This window comes from Micropterus salmoides, unplaced genomic scaffold (genome assembly GCF_014851395.1).
Source record: "Micropterus salmoides isolate LMB-PRFRI ecotype aquatic unplaced genomic scaffold, ASM1485139v1 Ms_hic_scaffold_1, whole genome shotgun sequence".
In the NCBI taxonomy this organism is placed as follows: Eukaryota; Metazoa; Chordata; class Actinopteri; order Centrarchiformes; family Centrarchidae; genus Micropterus; species Micropterus salmoides.
Window position 1 is genome coordinate 41,366,314 of NW_024040040.1, and position 25,278 is coordinate 41,391,591.

Below are 25,278 nucleotides of genomic sequence, written 5' to 3' on the forward strand. Positions count from 1 at the left end.
ACCGCACTGCACAGCTGCACTGGAGGGCCTGCAGGCCTCAATGGACGGGGGTCAATACAAACTCTGTGGGGACCAAGGCATACCAAATCAGGGGGAACAGAGCAGGAGGAGGGGGAGGGGGCGCACTTTTCTCCTCCAGGACACCGTAGTTCTTAATTATTGAAGTTTCTACGACTTTTTCTTATCATACATGCCTGTCTGAACTTTACAATTAGTGATCCAGGTTCTATTTTTACGCACAACCTCTGGGAAGCCCTCATGTGTGGCGAGTGGATATCTGTAGTCTGGAGAAACGGCGGCGAAGTACCCGGCTCTGGGATTTTGGGAGCCAGTCCCTATTGTTCAGATCCCTCCTCCTGCTTGGGAAGTGGGAGGACCCGAAAAGGCGTCGCAAAAGGGAGAATTGTTTGAGAGCTCAGTCATCCAAAAACGGCCTTTCAGTGTGAGAACTTGGGGAGCCGAAGAAAATGTCGGTGGCATCGCAGTAAATTACTAAAGCAGCGAGGCTTTAGAGGGAAAAGAGAAGCAAAAACTTTTATATTTTGGGGACTAAAACGTACAGCAGAAGAGAAACGAAGAGGAGATCGGCTGGTTAAAACGAGGTGTGAGCACCAACTACAGCAGTTTTGGTAAGTTTTATGCCTTCATGCGGTCCATGTTTTTGCGGTCTTACGCTCCGTATCAACATGTTTTATAAACTTACAGATAAATGTACCAACTTTGGTGCGTGTTTGCAGCCTGGCGGAAGTCTTTACCAACTTATATGTTCCTTAATTTAAAGAGAAAGTTGTGATTTTGTTAGAAGATTACTACTTCATACTGGCGACTACTTTGATAGCCACATTTGTTTTTGTTTTCCCCTTATTGATTTACATTGACTTTGCTCCAAACTTTCTGTATCACCCCTCTCCGTTATTTGAATGGATGGTGTGCGTTTTGGCTCTCGATCTTTGCGTTACCTCCTATAAGAAAAGTTAACTTTGCATTCGTACTTAGCCTGTTGTTGTTTGGATGAGCTCTACGTATATTTTCCAAAGTTTTCCCGACTTTTCTGCCTGTATCCGCTGACGGTTACAGCACGATAAATGTCTTTGGAGAGGAATCAGCCTCGTGTGACACGTTGCAGAAATTTATAGCTGTGTTTTTGGACATACGTGTGTTTCTTTTTTAGGGAAAATGCGTCTGCGTCTTGAAGGCCGCAGCCTATAGTCGCTCCCATAGGGTAACCGAAAACAGACATGCCAGATTTACCCCCATATTATCATCGGGGAGTGCAGCAATGTAGTGATGGGCTAGGGTACAGTGACCATCATAGGCAAAGCAACTCACATTTTGCACTTTCGTTTCTTAATGATGCTCCTAATGAATGAACTTCTTAAAGATTGTCACATTAAAAAAAAAAAAATAAAAGCCTTTTTCCCCTCTTCCATCCTGTTAATGCACAAAATGGCCTGCGCAGGTTTATTATTGGTATAGAAAGAAGCATAACAATGCTACCTGAGTGAATTTCTACAGTCATCATCACTACCCCCTCACCCGCAAACCAAAGTCCTGTGTCAGAATAACCGAAGCCTCCAATACACTGACAGCTGCTCAGCGCAGCCAGGAATGCAGCATCCTGCCTCTCTGTCAGGAGAGTTTCTCCTGATGCCATCCCATCATTCAGGTCTGATTTAATGAGAAAATGTTTGTCTTAATCCCCGTGCTGCTAATGCGTATTGGCCCGGGTGTCACTCACCGTGGGGGCCTGGTGGTGGTGGTGGTGGGGGGTGGTCACGGACACTGAGGCCTGCAGGAACAGCCGCAGGGGCTCAAGTTTCCAACCCCAGGTGCCGTTTTGTTGTTTGGATTACATTTAGCCTCCGCTTCCTCGCATGGAGGAACCTCTGCGATTCAGTGACAGACATGGCATTAGACAAGAGGGCCTGATTGTTCCCGCTGAATCAATGTCACTTGGATTAAAAGTCGAAACGAATGGCCTGGCCTGCTCCAATTAGGCGCACAGCTTATAAGGGAATTAATTGGTCTCAGTAAAGAGGAGCCTCTTGTTTTTTGGTTGCAGGGATTTTGTTGTAGTTGTTGATCATCTCTGGCAGTCGGTGGATCAAAGTTGGACTAATTGATTCCAGTCTGATTATCTGCTTGTTTCTCACACTGTTTCTCCCATTTGATTACTTAGGCTAAGTGGAGCCTGGAGATACACAATTATAGGGGTTCATAGTCCATCTTACAAATATCACTGAATATGTCCAGCTACTGTAAGTTACTATGATATTTAAAATCCCACAGTCATACTACAGGAGACCACACAATCAAGACAATAATAAAGTAGATTCAGTTCATTACTGGATACCACAACTCCCTATAGGAGCGTTATAATAAAATGTTTTTTATTCAGGATATTATACTGAAAGCTTTCAGTGGCCAAAACAGTCAGCTGTTGGCTTCAAGTACAGTAGCTTTCCTTTAATACAGAAAAACAACAGGAACTTAATCAACAACTATTTTAATAATCGATTGAAAGCAAACATCTGGCTTCTCAAATGTGAGGATTTGTTGCCTTTTTTAAATCGAAACTGTTGCTCGGACCAAATAAGCAATTTAAAGATGTCTTGATAATGAAGTAAGTTGCAGACTACAGTAAAGTAGACTCAGTCCATTATTGAATACCACAGGCACGCTTCAGGTCCCTATATGAGCATTATAGTATGTTTTCTTCTATGCAGGATGTTGTGATGAATGGAAAAACTCTTTCAGGCTGCAGTCCCAGGCTGAAACAACAGCTATTGCCTGGATGTAGAGAAACATTACTCTTAAATATGTCTGCCAAAATTCTACACGTTGTTGACTTTTGGGACTGTGTACACCTATAGGCGGAAGAGACCTCAAGGTCAGGACAGGAAACTAACTTTATTGTCTTTTGGTTGCAGAGCCTGATAGATGTCAGAATGTAGGAGCCATTTTTTTTCTTACTGTAAAAGCGGGACCTTTTTTACAGCGAGGCTGGGACTTGAAATGATATTAGATTGATCTTGGTTACCTGCCAAACAGACATGTAGCGGAGACAAAAGCTGCCATTTTTTGGATCGTTTGGAGCTGAGTTTACAGCTTGTAAAGAAAAGATACTGTGTGGATTTAGGTTTGCAGCCAACAGCAGATTCTTACTCATATCTTACTCTGCCATATTGAACCATGTTGTAAGATGTGAGTGGAAGGATAGGATTTAACTTGTCTCTTGCGCAGCCTGGTGTCTTTTTACATCTGGATGGAAATCAAAGTCTTTAGATTGAGATGGATTTTGAGATGCATTTTCGAGATTATGAGCGGTTCCGCGAGGACTGCTGTTACCGCTTGGATCTCATGCTTGTGAGCCAAAGTTCCTGAGTTTTGACTGCGGTACTGGAAAGCAATATTGTTATTGTAGAGGGTGTAACATTGGCGTTAATTGACAAAGGAGGAAAAAAATCCTCCCTGAGGGCACGCTTTCATCTCTGTGACAGCGGGTACACTCATGCAGTCATAACAGCCTGCAGGCAGAATCTGTGGGTCTTTACTGCACGTGTTTGTGTGTGTGTATAGGTTTTGTGTACCTGTGTGAGTGATAGTTCCTGTCCAATCAGGATTATCTCTTTGCACTGGAATGTATTGCTCGTCACTGTGGTCCTCAGCTGGCCTTACCTGCGTGGTTGTTTTGAGATTAGAAGAAGGGAAAACGGTGTGTGAGAGAAAGAAGAGGCCAGCTTACACTTTATAATTTCAGAAACACAGTCATCGCCAAATAAGGCTGCCTCATTTCCCAGAGCTGGACATTATTGGCCTGTTGACATACAGTGCATTAGTCCTCCAGCGCTGACAGATTGGAGGCTCGGGCTTGGGCCTCGTGCCCCCGGGAGGGTTTCTGTGTCCAGTCAGACATCGGATAACCAGAGAGGGACACCTGGACCGGCAGGTGGCCGGGGTCCAGGCCCCTCCCCTGGGGTTGCATACCTCTCTCCTCCTGATCCTCCCTGTTGGCGAGGACCACAGAGAGCGAGAGAGAGATGAGGAATGTGAGGTAAAAAAAAAAAAAGGGCGAATAGTGAAGGAGAAAGTTCTGACACAGTTGGAGAGGCTAATTAAACAGGCCACGATCAAACAGAGTGAGATTATTGAGGCAGCGATGAAGATAAATTGGATAAAAGGGAAGGAGAGACAGGAGAATGAAAGCAGATGACAGTGTGCAAGAGAAAAGAGATTGCGTGCAACGAAACGCCCATTTTTAAGGCGCCAAATAATATTCAGAAACCATATGTGGATGCACGTTTAGTTTATATCTACATCATGAATATAATCATGCTTACATTTGTTGTCTTAACAGCCTAATAGAGATTATCCAAAGCCTTTAAACCAGCTGAGTTGATTTGTTCCACTACTTAAAGGAAAAGTTAAGAAGCTCTTGATTGGATAATGAAGTTACCCAGACCATATACTCGCTCTCTCTTACACACACACACACACACACACACACACACATACACACAAACACACACATTGAGAGTCTGGCGTGAGTGCTGTATCATTGATCAACTCCAGACTCGGGTAAGAGAGCTGTGTGTGTGTGTAGACAAATAGCCCTGTGTGTGCAAAGCAGATATTTGGACAAAGATTAGGGGGTGTTATTACGAGCCAAAAGCAACCCAGACACACTAATAGATCATTCACACACAGGCGCAAGATTGCACTCTGACTGGGACTGAATTTAAGTCACCCTTTTTTTCTGTCTCAATTGCACACACTGTAAAAATTTGTCTAATTTTGGTTGGCTTTGTTGGACTTGTTCGAGCTCCACCAGTTAGTTCTTCTCCTGTAATATTAACTGTGTAATGTATTCCTGTCTCGATGTGCGTGTGCGAACGAAACAATAAAAGCACTGGAAAGACAAAAACGTCAAGGAGTCTGGGTTGAGTTCCAGGGGCTTTAACCAATAATCAGATTTAAAGTGTTGCCCCAGAGAGAAAAAAAACTCATCATTGAAGAATGTCAAACTGGCAGGAGAAGACAAGATTCAACAGAATAAATCACTGGGCACCAGATTAGTTAGTTATTGGGCCCCTGAGGTTATTGCAACTGGAATTTTCCATCGACAGCGCTCCTCTGTCTTCGGTCCAAATTGTATGTCTGTGTGTATGTATGTGAGGTTATATTTTATGATATTTCAGAGCTTTACCCCTTTAGGACAGTGCACATCCGTGGCTCTGAGTGACAGGACAAATGGTAGCTCTGCTTTACCACGTCTTCCTCTCTCTCTCACACACTGAAATCCCGCTTCTGACACTGAGAGCTCTCTTTGAAACAAGCCTCCTCCAGCTGTGTCTTCTCTTAAGAAACTCTTTCAGACCAGCGGATTTCGCTCACAGTCCTGGTGTAAGCAGTTAAAATCGGTTGCACCATCTCCAACACCATAGACGCCCCGCTTTCTGTCTAATTTCCTGCCTCTTCTCTGTTTTCTAATTCCTCCTCATATCTTTTTTTCCTATCATTTTCTCCCTCAGCCATTTCATATAACTTTACATCCTTTCTCCATTCCCTCATCTGTCCCCCCCCCCCCACCTCCTCTCTTTCTGCCTTATCTCAATTTCCTAATGCGTCCTCATATCTGTTTTTCATATAATATTTCTCTCTCTCTCTCTCTCTCTCTCTCTCTCTTCTCTCTCTCTCTCTCTCTCTCTTTTCTTTTTCCATCCTGGTTCCTGCTGAATAATGGGGAGAAATTGCTCTTGATTTATAATTGGTTCCATTCACTCTGATGCATGAGCCTGCCAAAGGAGTTGGGGGGCCCCTGTCACCCCTCGCGTCCCTCCCCCCACCCTTGCTCCCTCCCCCCACCCTTGCTCCCTCCCTCCCTGCGATGCGGGAACACACAAGGAGCAGGCGGCATATATGTACAGCTATGAAAGTCTATATTAGCATGCATGAGTGCCGTGGCGTGCATGTAGTTTATCTCCTGGGCCGAGGATAAGTGGTAGCCTGTTTTTTTGGGTGTTGACATTTGGTGTTGGAAAAACTTCCTGAGGTCTACATATTTATGTGCCTCTGTGAGTATACTTTTACCATGTAATAGGAGTTTGTGTGATTGCTTGCTTATGTGTCATCAACTGTGTGTGCGCCGGGAGAGAACACAGGCAGGGAAAGAATGGCTGCGGGTAAACGAAATACTGTGTGTTTGTGTGATGAGTACTGTGAAATCCTGGGTATTAGTTAGTTTTCCCACTACTGTGTGTGTGTGTGTGTGATTCATGTACTGAGACTCTTGGTGCTTAGTTAAAGCTGCTCAGAAAGGGTCCATTTTTTACTTAATACTGTATATTTTCTTGCACTGTGATGTCTTTAAAGATCATTTTATTGTCTGTCCAAAACTCAGTATAAGATATTCTGTCTCACTTTAGAAGCTTGGAGCAATAATAGTAAATAATAATAATAAATAATAGTAGTAGTATTTTTCATTTCAGCCTTTAAAATGTTATTTTAGTCTAATTTTTTTTATATAGCTAGCTGTGGTGGTGTGGTATTTATCTATCTAGCTATCTGTTTGTTTTCATCATTCCCTCCATCTATCACGCCTCCCCCTCTTTCCTTCTAATCACCCATGTCTCCTTCTTTGCTGCTTTTACTCTATCATCCATCCATCCTCTGATCTTTCCTTCCTTCCATCTATCACCCATATTTCTCTCTGTTGTTCATCCATCCATCTTTCCTTTCACCCTTCCTCCCTTTCTTCTTTCCTTTCACTCTCCCTCCGATTTTGATTGGCTAATGGTACCTACATCACTGTTTGGTCCGTCTTTCTGGCTCCGACTGCCACTGCAGTCGCAATGATCCGATCCCGTTCCCATGGCCCTGGTGGGCACGCTGGCATCCCACACCAGAGGGAGAGAGGAATGTGGGTGGGTGTGTTCGCCATAGCACAGTAATTAGCTCTCTGTGGTTAATTCAGCTTCGTTATCTAAATTATGCAAATGCTTTGGTGGCTAATTGATTAGAACGCCCCCCTCCTCTACATGGCTGGCCTGTCCAGATCTCTCTCGTTAATCCTCGAGATGCTCTGTAGCTCGTTAGTGTCGGTTCGGGGGGCTGAAGGAGGGGTTGGATGGGCATATAGCTCGTTAATACTTTGTGAAGCGTGTGTGTGTGTGCGTGCGTGTTATGAAGGAGGAGGGGTAAATTCTCAACCTCGTTAGGGATGCTTTTGATGTGTAATTTTATGGCATGAGAACGAGTGATGTCTCGAGTGGAGGATTTGGACTGGCCCCCTCTCCACCTGTTGGGCTTCCATGCCAAGATAAGTCCAACAAAGCCCATCTCAGGGTAACAAGGAGATAAATGGGAATTGATTTAATATTTGTTCTGCCATGTTATTGCTTGTGTAAAGTACAGAGAACAGAAGTTGACAGTTCTTCATTTTAGATTGCATTATCCAAGTAGAGACAGCTGCGTCCAGCAACATGATTTCACTGTATTTCTGTATCTTTCTTATTTTTCACACATGGAGAAATATTCAGAGAATTAATAAGCTGAATGTTTTGAACAATACTGTAAAAAATCTGTAGTTGCAGCCTTATCTCTGACTATGCTTTCCTAATAATTTGCCCTCTCCTTGTTGCCGTCTTCTTGCTCCCTCCCTGTGTGATGGTCTGATGGTAAATCGGGCATGTTGTGGGTTTGTTAAGCAATCTCCGGACCCTCCTCGTCCTCCACCACTCAGCACAAACCCGAGCCAAGCCGAGAGACCAGCAAACAGATTGTCAGAGTGAGGGGAAAATATGTTGGGACATTCAGCGACGCTCTCACACACGCTCTCTCAAACACACCCTCTCATTGACGAGGCCCTGCTCTCTTCTCCTGCTCGCCCGCCAGTTGACATCCTCTCTATTAATTTGAGTGGCCGTTCTGCTTTCTCAGTCACCCTCTCCACCCCCCCACTGCCTCCATAAACCCCCTTCTTCACCCATCTCACATCAATCCATAAAGGCATTACACCACCCCTCCTCCCTGCCCCCCCAAACTCTCTACAAACCTCTTGGTCATTGAGCCCCCCCTCCTTCTCTTTGGTCATTGAGCAGGGCCCATCAGCTCTTCTCCGGGCCCTTCAGAGTAGCGTCTCCCCTTTCTCCCGGGGTTCGCGGGGTCTTTGTCCGTGCACTGGCTCACTGCTTTACAATGACTCTCCACTCTATTAAGGTGCGTTCTGCCTGTTAGCGTCGCCAGGGGCAACCGGCCTCCCGCATGGCAGCTATGCGGCATGGCATTGTGGGCTACGGGCCCGAGCAGGGCAGTTGAACCCCCGGCACTCCTCACACTTGACACCGCATGTGTTTATCTAAAGGGGGGGCTTTGTGGTGTTTGGAGAACCTCGGGGGGGGGGGGGGGGGGGGGGGGGGGCTGGGTGTAAAAAGACGTAAAACGGGGGGAGGAGGGAGGGCAAGAGGGGAGAGTTTAGGGAGGTGATAAATATTCAACAGCTCAGCTCCTCAGGAGTTACTACCCTGCTACCCCTCGACCACCACTTCCCCTCCTGTGTGTCCTCTTCATGCCAGAAAGCAGATGGAATGTGAGAGCTCAGGGAGGAGGCTCCAGTCTGGTTTTATCCAATTAGCAGGGTTGTCAAAATGAATTTATCCACGGAGGCAGGGGGACAATGGGACTGGCAGTGGCCTGGGAGAACAGGGGCCCCGGTGTCTTCACTTAGCACGCTCACAATGAACTTCTGTCAAGTGACTCTCTCCCACAACAACATATAAGGCACTCGCATACCTACACTCCGGTGCATGCCTGCACACTACCGGCACAAGCTGGAAAACTCTGCTAGTCGTGTTATCCACTAGTCCTCTCCATGATATATCTATGTACTCCAAACATGGATACACACCTGTATTCAGAGCTGATTTCAGGTCTTAGAGTTAAGGATATACTTGCCCTCAAGGACTTTCCTTGAATAACCTGTGACTTGGATCCAACTCTAAATAATTTTCATGGTTTCTTTTTTCAATGCGTATATCTAATAAATAAATGAACGTGTCACATGTGTGACCATGCAGGCCCACCTGTTGCTGGTGCTGGGTGTCGTATGAAATGTTTAAATACTAGTGCCAATACAATGAGTTTCAGTACTGAAAACAAAATTACACCTTTTTTTCTGGATATCTGGAAAACATTTTTCATTCAACAAAAAAAGGCAAATTTCTCAAATGGTGAATGTCAAAGCAGCTGTACAAGAACTTGGTCTACAAAATACACTCTAAAATTGTCAAACTTAGATATTAATTAGTAAGTATCTTATTAATGAACAAGTAAACAAGACAGTGTATTGGACCAGGCATTCGACTGATACCATAACAGTATTGAGGTTCAACACACAGCCCTGCCTGCGGCTGTCTTATGTATTTTTTATTACCCACAATTTTACCAACTCAAAATGTTAGACAAGTCTCAAAGTCAAGTTTTTTTTTGGGAGTCAAGTCTCAAGTAAGTTAGGTCTCACAGTAATCATTGTGTCCATTCCTCAGCGTGATTACAGAAATAGCTTTACTCTCCTGTAATCTTACTTCTGACAGATTTGAGCAGCTCACACGGTTCTCCTCACTGCACTGTCACTGAAGTATGTTTTTAATACCACAAAGCTGCTCCCACAAAGTGTTTGCCACTCAGTGTTGTTCCTCACTGGTAAAGCTGAAACAAAACAGTTACAGGCACACATTAACACACACATTCTCTCGGTTTTTGATTAAGGGGAGCTGTCTGTGTGTGTGTGTGCTCTGGTTTTTATCAGTCTTGCTGATGCGTAGGAAGCTCTTCTCCCTTTCTCTGTCTGTGACTTCTCTGGGAAGGATGGATGGAAAAAGTTGGACATAGATGTCAGGCCAATGTTTCATCTTGAGGCAGGGTATCCGCTAAGCAAACACATGACCCAGCTGACTAATGAATCAGACAGACAGACAGGCTCAGAGGAGTTGGGCTGTTTTTAGGGAGTGATAATGTACAAGGGGCCTTCTCATGCCACTATTATAACATAGCGGTATCTCTGTCTCACTGTCACTGCTTTTTATTTGTGTGTGAGAGAGAAATTGGACAGGTAAGAGGTATCCTGCTGTGTGCCAGCTGGCAGACTGACTGACTGTGGTTTACGGTTAATGACTCTCACAGTTGGGACAGGTGCTCGATACAGATGTATGTGTCTTTTATGGGCAGCTGTCCCAGGTTGTGTCCATATAGCCACCAGCCACAGAAGCCACAGGCCTTCAGCTTTGCTTGCTCCTGGCTCCACAGTAGGTTGCTATTTGTTTACTGAGTGAGACCACTACTGATGGGACACTCAGTAAGTAACTCAGTGAGTAAAACTGCTACACGTATGTAAGGCTGCAACTATTTTCAGTATTGAAAATGTAGTTTCCCATCTATGGTGACATCTGCATATTGCTTGTTTTGTCTGGCAAACAGTCCAAAACCAAATATTCAATTTGCATTCATTTTGTGAAAAGCAGCAAATTCCAATGGTTAGCATTTTTGCCTAATGAGAATATAGTCAATAATTTTATATTAACAGTAAATCATATGACTAATTGTATGTGAAAGTGGTCGCTCCAAGTGACAAATGTAAGATCATTATCCCCCACCACACACACACTGTAGGTCCCCTCAGCTCTGCGGTGTGTTTTGGTTATTGGGACACGACTACACTGTTTTGATTCACACTCTCGACTCTCAGCAGCTTCATTTTCATCAAAATAACTCTTAAAAACCAACATTATTAAACAGCGGACAGTGAAAGTTAGCAAGTAGCTGGTGAATATAGTGGAGCTTTTAGCAGCTAAAGAGCCAGCTGTTTCCCTCAGGAGCTGGTGGAGACCAAAAATGGCGCTAAAAAGCAACTGTTTGCTAGCAAGTTAGCCATCGTCAACTTAAAAGGAGCGTTTCTGTTAACCGCTTGTTTCTGCTGCCTCTGAGTGGCAAAAATAAGTTTCTGCAGGTTTAGTAAATGAATGAAGGTGAATATGAAAGTGATCCAAGAATCATTACAGTTCCGTTGCTTTTGAGCAAGTTGGGTAGTAGTCCTCAGTTGCTGTTCATGTCGTGAGAATCAACAATCTAATATAGTTTACACACGCTCACAATGTGCAATTAAAATGTAGCAGTGTTGTGTGGCCTAGTACGACAGTTGGCATAGTTAATAGCTGCTTTTCCATCAGCCTGCTGCTTTACTCATTTTCAATAAATGTGCCAGACAGCTAAAACATTTCACTGCTGGTGTTAGATGATGTTAGACTGTAAGAGTTTCCATTCTCTTACTGTCCTGCTTTGGCCCCTCGTGTGTTGTGTGAGTGTGTGCAGTCCCTAGTCTCATAGCTTCATTAATCATCCTCTTGCCATAATAATAACAGGACAAATATGTATGAGAAAGTTGTGCAGTTCCATTTTTACTGTATCGACGCAGGAGGTTTACGCCCTTGAGTATGTCATTGTGCTTCTTCAGCGACATGAATGTATATATGAGAGAGAGGGAGTTAGAGAGATTCAGTTCTGCAGGACCACCCTCCTCATCCTGACGGGAAGTTGTTAGTTTAACCTGACAGGAAAGAATTCGGGAAACTTGGCAGCAGGCAACAAGGGAGAGAGAGAAAAGCTCCCCTCTCTACATTAACTGTTAATAGACTGTCCATTACCATCGTCCTCTCCATTTTCCTCCCAATACATACTGCACTGGAGTCCTCCATCTCACACACACTCCTCAGTGCTGTGATATGTATTCCCCCCGTCCTCCTGCCTGTCCTTCTCCTCATTAGTTGTTCTTTGTCCCGACTCCTGAATGCAGCCTGTGTTTTCCCTTCGCCCTCCCCTGCCTGTCCTCCCTCCTCTTGGACCCTCTACCTGTATCGGTTACACCTGAGCGGGAAGGCGGAGGGGTTGGGTTACGGCCCACAGAATGAGGGCGCCCCTTTGATGAACGCAGGCTGAATGGGTGCGGGTACAGAGCGAGGAGATGGGGTCAGCGGTGAGATGGGGGCTGACAGAGAATAAAGGCTTTATTTGTGTCTCAGGTTTGGCTGCTGAGGGTACAGCAGAGTGCACCGCCTCGCCTGGGTTGTGTTTTGTTAATGGCTGTCTGTTTGTGTACGTGTGTGTGTGTGTGTGTGTGTGTGTGTGTGTGTATACAAATAAGATAGAGAGCAACTTATGTATGAATCATGATTGGCTGTTGAGATGAATGATGTATGTTTCCAAGTTGAGTTTTGGTGGCTTTGTTCTCTGTACGTGTGTGTGTGTTTGTTTCAGTCAGAAAGTGGCTTATGCTGTTTGTTTTGAGTGTACCAAATTTGTAACTGACCCTCTGAACTTCCTTTGTTTGGGTGTGTGTTTCAGGAGGTAGTGTATGGAAGATGTCTGGAAAGCGAGACTGGACTCCGTGGATGAAAAAGAGAAGAGCTCCTGTGTTGTGCGCTCTGGGTGCAGTACTGCTGTGCTGCCTGCAGAGCGGCGCCTCTCTCCCTGGTAAGTAGACAAAGTGTGATGGTGAACTGGATCTCTAAGTGCAGAAATAGAATTTAAATAAAGTTTCCACGTTTGTGCCTTCTGTCAGCGTTTCAGAATGCAAATCAGTCACTTGATCTATGCTCTCTTTATGAACGCCTTTACATTAGTATCCCCAAACACCTGGTGCAGTAAAAGTCTTGCCAGGAACAAAATATTCTGGCACAGTCACAGAGAAAAGGTGTTGTACCTGTCTGGCAGCAGCAACAGCAGTTTATTTGAAATTAACTGAAGAAGTGGGCAGGTTACGTGAGTCATACTGACCTCACCGAGTTCTCAATTGTGAGAATTTGAGGCTTCTCTTGGTCTGACATTGTTTTTTGCATTTCAGACCAAGCAAGACATTTAATGACGTTGCCTTATGCTGACTTGTGTAAAGTTTAAAAAAAGTGTCTCTATGATTTTGAATTTGCTTCTAACTACTTTTGTATGACTTTTTCTTCAGACGAGGTGCCAGTGTTCACTGAAGAGCCCATGTCCGTGGTGCAGAAGCTGGGTGGCAGCGTGAATCTGCGCTGCAGCGTCCGACCCGCCTCTGCCAACATCAGCTGGCGCCTCAACGGCCAGGAGTTCCTGGATGGAGATTTGGGTGTAGTGCTGGGGCCCAATAGCCTGTACATCCCCACACTCTCCAACCTGACTCTGGGCAGATACCAGTGTGTGGCCAGCACCAGCGCAGGAGCTTTGGCGAGTGTGCCTGCTAACGTCACTGCTGCCAGTGAGTAGCCACCCACACGAAGCAGAGACAAATAAACACGAACACACGGGCCCCTTTTTGGTTTGTCAGTGTATCCAAAGAACGCCTTTGACTTAATTTTCTTCTAGTAGAACACAAACAGTGAAGGGGCGGTATTTGTTTGCTTAAAATCTTCCCCAGTACAAAACTGTAAACCTTGTACTTTTCCACTGCTGTCTAATCCTTGACAAGGTCCAACTACAATTCTGATCCTGGTGAGAAACTGTTGCACATCATTGATTAGCAATATTCGCTCCAGATAGTTAGGCAAGTATTCATTCTGTGTAGTTAAATCAAACAGCTGCTCTCATGCTGTGTCATATGAAAGTGAATTATTCTCACTGCTGGCATTTTTAGTGCAGTGCTGGTCTGAGTGTGTGGTGTTATATTTGATATGCATCATGGGACTGAGAGGGGGGCCTGAACCGTGTAACATGAGCTGGAGGAATGGAGGGGACCCAGGGGTGGGGGGCCGGTCAGAGCAGGCGAAGAGGGTACTAGGGCTCAGCCTGGGGGGCCCCCTGCTTCCATCGGCCCCTCTGCTCCCCACAGCACCACATTCCTCTCCATAGGGCCGAACAGCAGGGCTTGCCAGAAATTATGGCCCTGTAATTGGTTAGAGGGCTGCGGGGACATAAGGGAGGGTGTGTGTGTGATGGGGTGGACAGAGGATATGTATGTATTACTTCACAAAAACCATAAGGTTAAAAAAAACAGTGGTGTAACTGTATTGTTTTAAAATTTGATGTGTGAGGCAGCCATAGCGGGAGAAACTAGAGGTGTTTTAGGCCAGTTGAGACAAGATCCTCGCACAAGATGAGACGTGATGTCACATTCTCTGTCTCCTTGAAGTCCTCCGTAACCTTACACACCCACATTTCTCATCCCCTCCACATTTTTCACTCTTCTCCCTGTCACTTTCTCTCCTCCTTCCCTCCTTTCATTATCTTTCACTTTCCCTCCTCTTTTGTCATCTTCACCCCTCATGTTTTTCCCCTCTCCTTTCTGCTCCACATGCACAAAGGTAGTAAAGGTTATTGATAGTTCTAACAGTGGATGAATCGTGTTGAGATCACATGTGGCGCTAGGCTGTTCGCCCCGCCTCCCCTAAAGACGTCTCTAATTTAATAACGGTCTCTCGTTGGCCACCCCGAAACCGCCTAAGGAATTGCTCCATGGGGAGTGTATATGTGCCTGCCTTTCCATTTGAGCCCTCTTAGTTGTACGCACATGTTTTTTGTGATCAGGATAGGTTGATTCCAGACCCTCCTCGCTATCCGACTCTGAAGAATCTGTGGTTTTTTGGCATAAGTTAAAAGCTGCTCGCTTGAATTCTTGTGCAGACAATTGGCCTCCCCTCTTTAGCTGCAGAAAACGGAGACATGTATCTGCACAACGTGAACGCACAACACATTGCACAAACATGTTATGAGTCAGATACACGCGCACACACACAGGCCTCCTACTGCAACACATAAAGATGATGAATGCATTAGAAATATTTAAGTCTGCCTTGCCAAGCAGCCCTGGTGCGGGAGGTCTGCTTCACTTTATGAATACCATCAATCCTCCATCCCTTCAGGACACACACACACACACACACACACACACACACACACACACACACACACACACACACACACACACACACACACACACACACACACACAGAGAAGAATAAAGAATACACAGGCACGCTCATGTACGCACGCACACCTGAGAAGCACCAATGCGGGGATCTTCCTGTGAAGAATGCGGGCGGTGGAGTTGTTAGGGGAGGGGGGGTTAAAAGCTGTAACTGGAGGAATTTGGGGGAAGCAGGAGGAGGATGGTGGGATGGGTTGATATGGGGGGGGTAGAGTGGCTGTAAAAACAGCACCTGATTGATTTAGCAAATGGAGCGCCACACAGTTTCTCTTTAAGCCCCCCCACCCCACAACGCACACACCACTTAGCTTGACATGTCCTGGCTGGGATTCTCATCCTTCAGAATAAGAGCTGAACAGGGTTGGACATGGAGGTGGGTAGGTAGGTGGGTGTATGTGTGTCGAAAGTGGACACAGACGGAGGGACATATCCAACATGCATGGTGAATAAATGATGCCCGTATTGAAGGTATTTGTTCAGTGCTTTGAGTAAATCACTATGATGTACCTATGAGTAGATACCCTGGCCTTAACTAAACTCCACTTATTGAATTAGAGCTGTATACAAAGTCTCATCAGCTGACTGTATATACCAGCAGCTTGCTGTACTTGCCAGTGAGAGCGACTGGTCCAAGAAAAACAGAGCAGTTATAGCACCACTGGAAAGAATGGAAGGAGGCCATGTTTGTTAAGAATAAATCAACAAAGGCTGGTGGACGTTTAATTACGTTCCTGGAGAAGTTTTATTTATCTTTCATTTCACTTCTAGACTCCTTCATGACAAATTTCTCCAGTTGTTACTCTCTTTTCCCCCCTTCTGTGCTGTTTCCTTCCCACTTTTTCTTTTCTCAGTCTCATTTTAGTTTCCCTCTGCTTCAAATCTATAAAATGGCAGCATCCCTCCTGCTAAGATTTTTGGGGGTTTTTCTTCTTTCTTTTTTTTTGTCCGGCTTCTTAAGAGCAGAGTTTTGCTGTTTCCTCACCAACCTAAACTGGATGTCTTTCTTTGAAACTCTATAGGACGGACACCTCTCACCTTTGACCCCGTGGCCAGGCCTCCGGGCCGCTCAGGTTAGGGGCGTTTAGAAGGTCAGAGGTCACATGAGTGTCTGTGCTGTGCAGACTGTGTGTCTGTGGGACACAGTCGCAGCACATGGCCGCAGTAATCCCACTCCCTGCATTTCCCACAGAATCTGAACAGGCTCCAGTCCCTGTATAATGTTTACCATGATTAATGACACCTACTCGAATGTTACACACACCACTTTTAAGCTTTGGACTTTCCAAAGTGACATAAAATGAGTAAAACAGAAAAATCACCTAGATTGCTTTTTTTTTTTTTAAATAAAATTCTTGTGACTTAGGTCAGATCATGTTTAGACAAGCATTGGGAAAGAAATGACTAAAGGGAGGTGGAAGACCAGTCCATCATCCTGAGGGCCCACGTGATGTTTTTTTCTTTCAAAGAGAAGTTGTGGGAATGTGGTTACGATACAATGGGGACAGGCTGACAACCAATAAGGTAACAGCACAGTTATTATAGAGTTTATTATTGCTCAGAATATTGTGGTTTACTACTTCTAAAGCTGAGGACTGACTGTATACATGTGCAGTTAGATGTGATTTACACTGTGTATTAAGATGATGACAGGATGGTGAACTGTGTTGTGGCGATGTGACGACACAGATTTTTTCCATCGCCTGTGTGTTGTTGTTTTTTCCAGAGCTGCGGGACTTTGAGCATGATGACCAGCAGGAGATCGAGGTGGACGAAGGCAACACGGCTGTGATTGAATGTCACCTGCCTGAAAGCCAGCCCAAGGCTCAGGTCCGCTACAGTGTCAAACAGGAGTGGCTGGAAACATCCAAAGGTGCTGCTTCATTTCATTAGGGTCTCCCCATAATCTCTCCCCTACTTCCCTCTTGATTCCAAAACTATCTTTATAATTTGCCGGAATGCTATAATCCTGCTATCTGGCCCATCATTAAACCAGTGATAAGGGTATTATCTTGAGAATGTTGAAACATGGGAAAGGAGTTGTTTATTTTTCAAACTATTTACTTCTAAGTTGCCTGGAAGAGAAGAAAAGCTCCAGTGGTTTGTGGCTGGTATGCTGATGATGCCTGGCAGCTGTAGGTACTGATAACTGCAGCTTATCTGTGAGGAAATGATTTCCACATTGATGGACAGTTCTCGGTCAGACCCTGGGGCGCCACCCTCTGGACACGACAGTGCAAACATGCACTGGAATGGCGCATCGCGCTCATATTACACCGTTTCACAACATGGACTTGCTTTTTCTGCAGTTCCTCTTTTGTCTTGGTCATATTCATATTTTTTATTTTAAATATATATTTCCTCCTATCTTTCTTCCTCCTTCTAACCCATTTTTATATTCTGGAAAACATGGTACAACACCACACACACCAGGATTTAAATACTAATAATACATATAGTCATAATTTCTGATCCTTGACTTTTTAATCCTTATTTTTACTCTTATAGTAATTATAATTCTTTATTGTACACTAGCCTTTTTAGCACAGTATACTACCCTGCATTTCACTTCACATTGTGTGAGCAAGAGACTAATAAAAACTCTGAATCTTTGTCTTCAGCCCATCAAAAGCAGTAACTCCCCATCAGCGTACACTCTGACTCATTTATGGGTTTGTTTAAGAGCAGTCTGACATCTGTTTGGGTTTTTGTTCTGCAGGGAACTACCTCATCATGCCGTCAGGGAACCTGCAGATAGCCAACGCCACGCAGGACGATGAGGGGCCATACAAGTGTGCTGCCTACAACCCCGTCACTCAGGAGGTCAAAACATCGACCTCCGCAGACCGCCTGCGCATACGCCGTGAGTCATCATCTCCAAGACTCCGATGTTGAGACAGAACACCCACTTTTTATTAGCACTGCTGGTTCTAATGAAAACACAGTTTAAAGATGCGCAAAAATAAGTCGTACTGAAATATTAACTGGTCGTTCAGTGAGTACATCAGAAAAGACATTATAAGAGAGCTTGCAACTTGCTGCAGACACATGTGCGCCACATGTGCACAGTTCAGTGTGACTTTTATCATCGAGCTTGCCATGACACATTTAGTCACAGGTGACGATGTGCACATTTCATGTGGTTGCATCTTCAAAGGCAGAAATGCAAAGTGCTTAGACTTCACATTGGGATTTAAATCCTTTGTGTTTTGAGTGTGACGTCAGCCACAACACATGCAAATTAAAGACATGGAGGGTGGGAAAATGTGCACAGACTTATTCACATCATATTGGCAGAGTTTTCATTCCCTGACTGTCGTCATCTTTTCCAGGCTCCACCTCGGAAGCAGCTCGGATCATTTACCCGCCAGCGTCTCGTTCCATCATGGTGACCAAAGGCCAGCGGCTGGTGTTAGAGTGCGTGGCCAGCGGCATCCCCACTCCGCAGGTCATATGGGCAAAAGATGGGCAGAACCTGCATTCCCATAACAACACTCGCTTCCTGCTCAGTAACCTGCTGATTGACGCGGTGGGCGAGGGCGACTCGGGCACTTACATTTGCAGAGCAGACAACGGCATCGGCTCTGCCAGCTCTGCAATGGTGCTTTATGACGTACAAGTGTTTGGTGAGTAAACTGAAGAGTAAAAGAAAGTCTTCAGTCTTTCTAAAGTTGTTTCTAAACTGTTTTTTTTATGCAGATCAGAAGGCTTTTCATAGTGAATGGAGTTTGGTCATTTGACTCTGCAGTGAGCAGAGTTATGTCTATGTCATGGATTTAAAAATTAGACTGACTCCTGTTTGGCGGGCAGAGAAGACAGGGGTCTGTATGTGCTCACGTAGTCATGTGTGAGAAGCATGTAAGCCTGGGCGGCGTTGATTAAGAAAGTTTATGGAGAAAGAGCGCTCTATTCTGCAGAAGGACTTGATTGAGTGTGTCTAGGTTATGGATGACTGTTTTGTGTGTGTGTGTGTGTGTGTGTGTGTTGTGGGCTTGTCTCTCTGCAGCTGGCTCTAATTTAAGCCAGAGAGCTGCTGCGGCTGTAATGAGCTCTGTCTTTCCCTGATTCACAAGCAGCCAACCATCAACTAGCTGGCTTTGCCCCGCCCGCCTGGCTCTGTACACCCCCCTCTCATGCAGCCTTTACACACACACACACAACATTGATTGGTTTCTGTGTTGGTCTATATCATGTAAATTGTCAGAAAATGGTGACAAATTGATGGTTTTTGTCTTGCTAACAATCCAAAAACCCAAAGATAAGATTAAATGGTAAGGCAATTATCAAAAGTTATGATATATATATATATAAAATAATATTAATTTAATTACTTTCTGTTGATTGACTAATCAATAAATCGTCTCCGTTGCAGCCGTAGACACTATGCACAAACATTCAAGCTACCAATAAGCTTACAAGGCGAAACTGTGTCTGTCTCCTGCAGAGCCTCCTCAGGTGACGGTGGAGCTGCAGCAGCAGGAGGTCGTGTACGGAGAGACGGTGCGCTTCACCTGCCAGGCCCGTGGTAAACCCACTCCCTCAGTGATGTGGCTTCACAACGCCCGTCCGCTCTCCCCGTCTCCTCGCCACCGCCTGACCTCGCGGATGCTGCGTGTCTCCAACGTGGGCCCTCAGGATGATGGACTGTACCAATGCATGGCTGAGAACGGGGTGGGCAGCTCACAGGCCTCCGCTCGCCTCATCACGGTTTCCACCGGTAAGTCGGATTGTTGGTTATTTGTCAGGGATTTGATTCTTTCAATTGACAGCCTTTAGATTTCATGAGGTATGTCTTTTTTTTTTTTTTTTTTTTTAGGAATTTCATCCAGGGTGAAGCTGCCCTCAATCTATCGGCCGCTCAGCCCAGACAAGGTGCTAAGAGAGCAGCCGCCTGTGAGGCCTGCAGCTACGGGTGCCATGTTGCCTCTGGACTGCTCAGAGCTGCCAGGACAGATCCTGCCTGCAGAAGCTCCCATCATCCTCAGCCAGCCGCGCACAGGCAAGGCTGACTACTATGAACTCACATGGAGGCCGCGGCATGAGCGAGGCATCCCTGTGCTGGAGTATATGGTCAAATACAGAAAGGTACTGCAATCCGTCACTGCATTCTCTGCTGAAACATACAAATAGAAATGATATTATCTCAAACATGTTCACTGTCTTTTTCTGTAACTCACCCATCTGTCTCTCTCTCTCAGGTGGGAGACCCTCTAGCAGACTGGACCTCCAGCAGTATCTCAGGCTCTCTCCATAAGCTGACTCTGGCCAAGCTGCAGCCAGACAGCCTGTATGAGGTGGAGATGACTGCCAAAAACTGTGGAGGTTTAGGACAACCTGCCATGATGACCTTCAGAACTGGCAAAGGTACAACACTGTCAGAGCAGTCATAGAGCATATTAAAGATGTAAACATGTTTTTTTATGCTAGCGCCTTGGCTGGTCGGATGTGGGTCGGTCGGTCCTGTTGAAATATCTCGTGTTTTATATGGATCACCATTACATTCGGTACAGACATTCACGGTCCTCAGATGATGAATCCTACTGAATTTGGTAATCTCCTGAGTTTTCCTCTAGGGCCAGTATAAGGTTCACATTGCTGTGAAATTTAGTACAGACATTCTTGTTCCCCTGAGGATGAATTAATCGTGTTGGTGATCCTTTAACTTTTCATCTAGCACCATCATCAGTTGCCATTTTGTCCAATACCTGCAAAGCTAATGTCATTCCCATCTGCCTCAGCTGTAGTACGCGCTTAGTGCTAATTAGCAAATGTTAGCGTGCTAACATGCGAAACTAAGGCGGTGAACGTGGTAAACATTATACCTGATCATAAAACATCAGCATGTTAGCATCGTCATTGTGAGCGTGTTACCATACTGATGTTAGTATTGAGCTCAAAGCACTGCTAAGAGTACAGTCCTCACAGAGCTGCTAGCATAGTATTGCTGTGGACTTCCTGCCCTATAAGAGGATTTAATTAAAATTTGACATGGCACAAAAGGCAGTTCCTTAATTTAAACTCTGAACTAACTATTAGTATTTTTCTGTCTCCAGTTCGTAAAGGGCAAATTGACCCACCCAAAACTCCTGCTGTTCCATCACCAAGCCTCTCTCGTGAGTATCCTCCCAATCTCGTACCTCATTATGGCCTTTGCAAACTCCACCTCCTATTAAATATACTAACTATAAAATCACTTCTACTAAAATAACTGTAACAAGGTGTTGTTTTACAGCAAGACCCTGAACTTCTAACCATTCTCCTTTTGACTAACACTGACATTTCTCAATCTCTTTTTCCTTTCTGTCTCTGAAGGATGAGCTCTCAGTAAGTGCTGAACGTAACATGTTTTGCCTTCACTGTCATAATTATAGTGTTGTCGTGGAGTTTATGTCTGTTCTTGTCCTCTATCTGACACCATTCCTCTTCCTCTGCAGCTCCCGAAGCCCCCGACAAGCCCACAGTCTCCACTGCAACAGAAACGTCTGCATACGTGACTTGGATTCCTCGCGGTAACCGTGGCTTTCCCATCCAGTCATTTCGGGTGGAGTACAAGAAGGTGAAGAAGGCAGGAGAGGACTGGGTGACAGCGGTGGAAAACATCCCCCCGTCGCGGCTCTCTGTGGAGATCACGGGCCTGGAGAAAGGTCGGCCATTCACATGCACTTAAAACAGTGTTGTTATTACTCTTGGGGGAGTGGGGGGGAGAAGTAGTATGTCGTACCATATAATTACAATGATGATGTCCTGCGTAATTACACTCCCACGGCCTGTAAATTCATCAGCATAATGAGTGTTGTTACAGTCATTCCCGTAATTGCTGCCATCAATCAAAACCATAAGTGAATCGCAAATGCTCTGAAAAGGAAAACATAAAGTAATGTGAAAACAAACATCATTAGTCAACACAATACAGTTCTTCATTCTAGGCAGCTTGCAGCCCCCAGAGACAGATTAGTAATGGTTTTCCCCTCTCCCTGTAGGTACGTCCTATAAGTTTCGTGTTGTGGCTGTGAATGTAATCGGTTCCAGTCCTCCCAGTGCTCCTTCGAAGGCATACACAGTGGTGGGTGGGAGAACCCATGAACGCCCTGTTGATGGACCCTACATCACCTACAATGAAGCCATCAATGAGACTACCATCATTCTCAAATGGACGGTGAGTAACTGGAAGAAAATTTTTGCTACTAATCATGATGCATTTTCTAGGTTGTTGTTGTTTTTTTTTTTGCTGTGATTTTTTTTTTTTAAATGTTATTTTGAGTTTGTTGTGTTGTTAACATGATTTATTTCCCTTACAACAGTACACTCCCGTCAACAACACACCCATCTACGGTTTCTACATCTACTACCGGCCAACAGACAGCGATAATGATAGTGACTATAAGAAGGATGTGGTGGAGGGAGACAGATACTGGCATTCGATCACTGACCTCCAGCCTGAGACCGCCTACGACATCAAGATGCAGAGCTTCAACGAGAAGGGAGAGAGTGAATTTGGCAATGTGGTGATCCTTGAAACGAAAGGTGAGGTTGTTTTTTGGGGGAGTGAGGAAATCTGGCTGTTAACATACACTTACCTTAGAGGCAGAGAAGTATCCAAGTTGTCTTTTTAACACACCTTTCCACTTTTGTCTCCTCAGCTCGCCCTCATCACCAGCGGCCTACTCCATCAGACACCCCGGACCATGGGTTGACACACCCCGGCGGGCCCGTGCCTCGGCCCGGAGATCTACCCTACCTCATAGTTGGTGTTGTCCTGGGAGCCTTCGTCTTCATCATTGTTGCCTTCATCCCCTTCTGCCTTTGGAGGGCTTGGGCCAAACAGAGTGAGTGCTCCTCGCAGTTCCTCATATCTTTTCCAGCCATTAAAATATTTGCCTCTACATCTGTGTAATTCTCTTTTTGTGGTTATTTCAGAGCAAGCGTCCGACTTGTGTTTTCCTGCCGTGGCCGCCCCCGTGTCGTCATGCCAGTACACCATGGTTCCCCTTCAGGGGCTTGCCCTGGTTGGCCACTGCCCGCTGGACGGCCACATGACAGTTCCACATGGCGTCTACCCTGCTAATGGAGAATACACTCCGAACGGAAAACCTCACCACCCCACACACTGCCTGCCAGGGCTGCAGCAGGTACAAAAACTGTTCAGTAGAAGATGCTAATGTTATGAAAGTCCAATATTTTGAATGGATGATCTTTATGCGCTTGTGTTTTGTAGGATGAGGTGGACTGTGATATGGAGTGTGACTCGCTGTTGCCACAGACGGTGTCTAATGGACATCTGCCCGTTTACCACTACTCCACCAGGTACCTTTTTTCAAATAAAACAGTATTAACTGTAATGTACTGGAGGGACTTATTATTATTGTAGACAAGGTTGATCTGCATTCAAATGATCTTGATATTTGATTTACACACAATCACTGTCATTTCGCATGGAAAACAGAAGAAAGATTTTATAGACGGATACTAAAAATAAGCACAAGTTGCAGCCTTAATATAAACTGTTTGTTTTTTTTTCTCCTCGTATTCCTTAGTAGTCCAGATCATCTTGACCAGAGTTGCTGTCCTCCTGATAACTCCACTCTTCAGCTCCTCGACTCTTCCCATCAGCACTGCAGTTTACAGGAACTGGGACATGATGGTAACTTCTGTGGTGGAGATAAATCAGAGGATGGCATCACTCACAGTACGTCTGTTGTTGACTGAAATACTCTTAAATTGGCTTCTATTACTTAAACTGTGTTGTAAATATGTTACTTTTCTTACATCTGATGATCCTGCAATGCAGAAAGATCTAGGCTTTGGTGCTTAATATGAACTCAGTGTGAATTATTAAGCCACACAACTTCAAAAACATTTGACATGTTTATCTCCATTGTTTTTTAACTTTAGAATCAGCGTCACCCTACGAAATCATTCTTTGTTCTCTTTCCTTCCTTCCATCTTTCTGCAGAGCCAGCGTCCTTCCCTCTTCTCTCTCTAGAAGACGAAGGGATTTTCACCACACCATCCTCAGCAGCCACAACACCACAATCCCAAGATACAACAGTACAGGAAGTGAACGTCCTCTCAAATGAAGCCTCCCCTGAGGGGAAAAGGACAGCCAACAGAACAGATGTATAAGAGACTGCTACACAGAAGAAAACGAGAGAAAATATTTATTTTTGTATCACAGATATTTATATATTTATGCTTTTGTACATAAGTGTCTGATTATACTGTATATAAGGTTATTTTCATATTGAAAAGGACTCTTTTATTAATACATTGTCATGGAGAAAGGAATACCATGTTGTGATGCTGAAGTCTTTTTACATTTCTTTGGGAGGGAAACAAGTTTGAGACATTATTCCTCATGTGAAGATCATCCAGGGGACCTTTTTTTTTTTTTTTTTTTTTTTTTTTAAATCTGCAGGGGATTTCTCTCAGTTCAGCGCTTCATGTCTAGACCCTCTTCACTCCTCGCTTCATTACTCGTGGATATCCCCCACCCTAAATGTTTGGACCATAGGTACTTAGCTTTGCGTACAACAGAAAAAAAGGACCATTCAAACCAGTCTAATGCTGTAATTATGAGGTGCTTCATTTGCTTTGTCACGTTTTCAGAATACGACGACTTTCTATAGCAGTAACACATGTATTATGCATTGTTCATCATTAACGAACTATTAACAAGTGTATGCAACATAAATCATTGTTAGTGTAGTGTATAAGAGATTATATATTGTATAGTTATTTATTTTTTTGGTGTTTTTTTTTTTTTTTTTTAAATCACTGAATGGGAGAGATTCTGGAAAATATCTTAAACTCTGATAAGCTGAACTTTATACTGCAACCACTTCCGTTGTTTACTCATTTGCTGGTTACCAAATGACTGCCAGGTGAGGGCGCTGTGACAGGTGTGACAGTATTATTCCTCCCTCACAGGTGCATAAGTATTAGTCTTTGCCAGAGACACCCGCAATCAAAATGAAGGACATCCTGAATCTACACTCCCCCTTGTAAGTGTAGCCATTGTGTGGTTGCATATGCTGGAGCACTATCGCATGTAAATAAAAGCTTATGAAATTGAGTGTTTTGGTGCATCTTTCCAATCTTGAGACGCGTGTGGTAACTGCAGTCTGCACGCTATGATTAAAAGGCTGTTTTCTATGCTTTGCTATGTTTTACAGGGAAAACAAATAATTTGCTGTGTAATTTTCCTTCTATGGTTGTCAGCTTTGTTTAAAATCCACTGTTGTTGGAATAAAGACACCACTACTGCCACTAATTTTCATTGTTTCTACCACTGGTGGGATTCTGCAATACTCCCTGTGAGCCACAAAAAACAAGTGATG

At 44.6% G+C, this 25,278-nt stretch overlaps 1 protein-coding gene across 1 annotated transcript; it reads left to right on the forward strand.

Annotated features, from left to right (window-relative positions):
* Nucleotides 1-411: 411 nt before the first annotated feature.
* On the forward strand, nt 412-25,207 carry boc (BOC cell adhesion associated, oncogene regulated). Its single transcript, XM_038728228.1, has 18 exons — nt 412-629; nt 12,394-12,522; nt 13,007-13,279; nt 16,668-16,814; nt 17,661-17,804; nt 18,274-18,567; nt 19,386-19,658; nt 19,758-20,026; nt 20,140-20,305; nt 20,995-21,054; nt 21,376-21,585; nt 21,922-22,097; nt 22,243-22,465; nt 22,582-22,767; nt 22,859-23,070; nt 23,157-23,245; nt 23,476-23,627; nt 23,895-25,207. The coding sequence occupies exons 2-18, from the start codon at nt 12,411-12,413 to the stop codon at nt 24,062-24,064; spliced, it is 3,156 nt and encodes a 1,051-aa protein (XP_038584156.1). The 5' UTR covers nt 412-629; nt 12,394-12,410; the 3' UTR covers nt 24,065-25,207.
* The last annotated feature ends 71 nt before the right edge of the window (nt 25,208-25,278 follow it).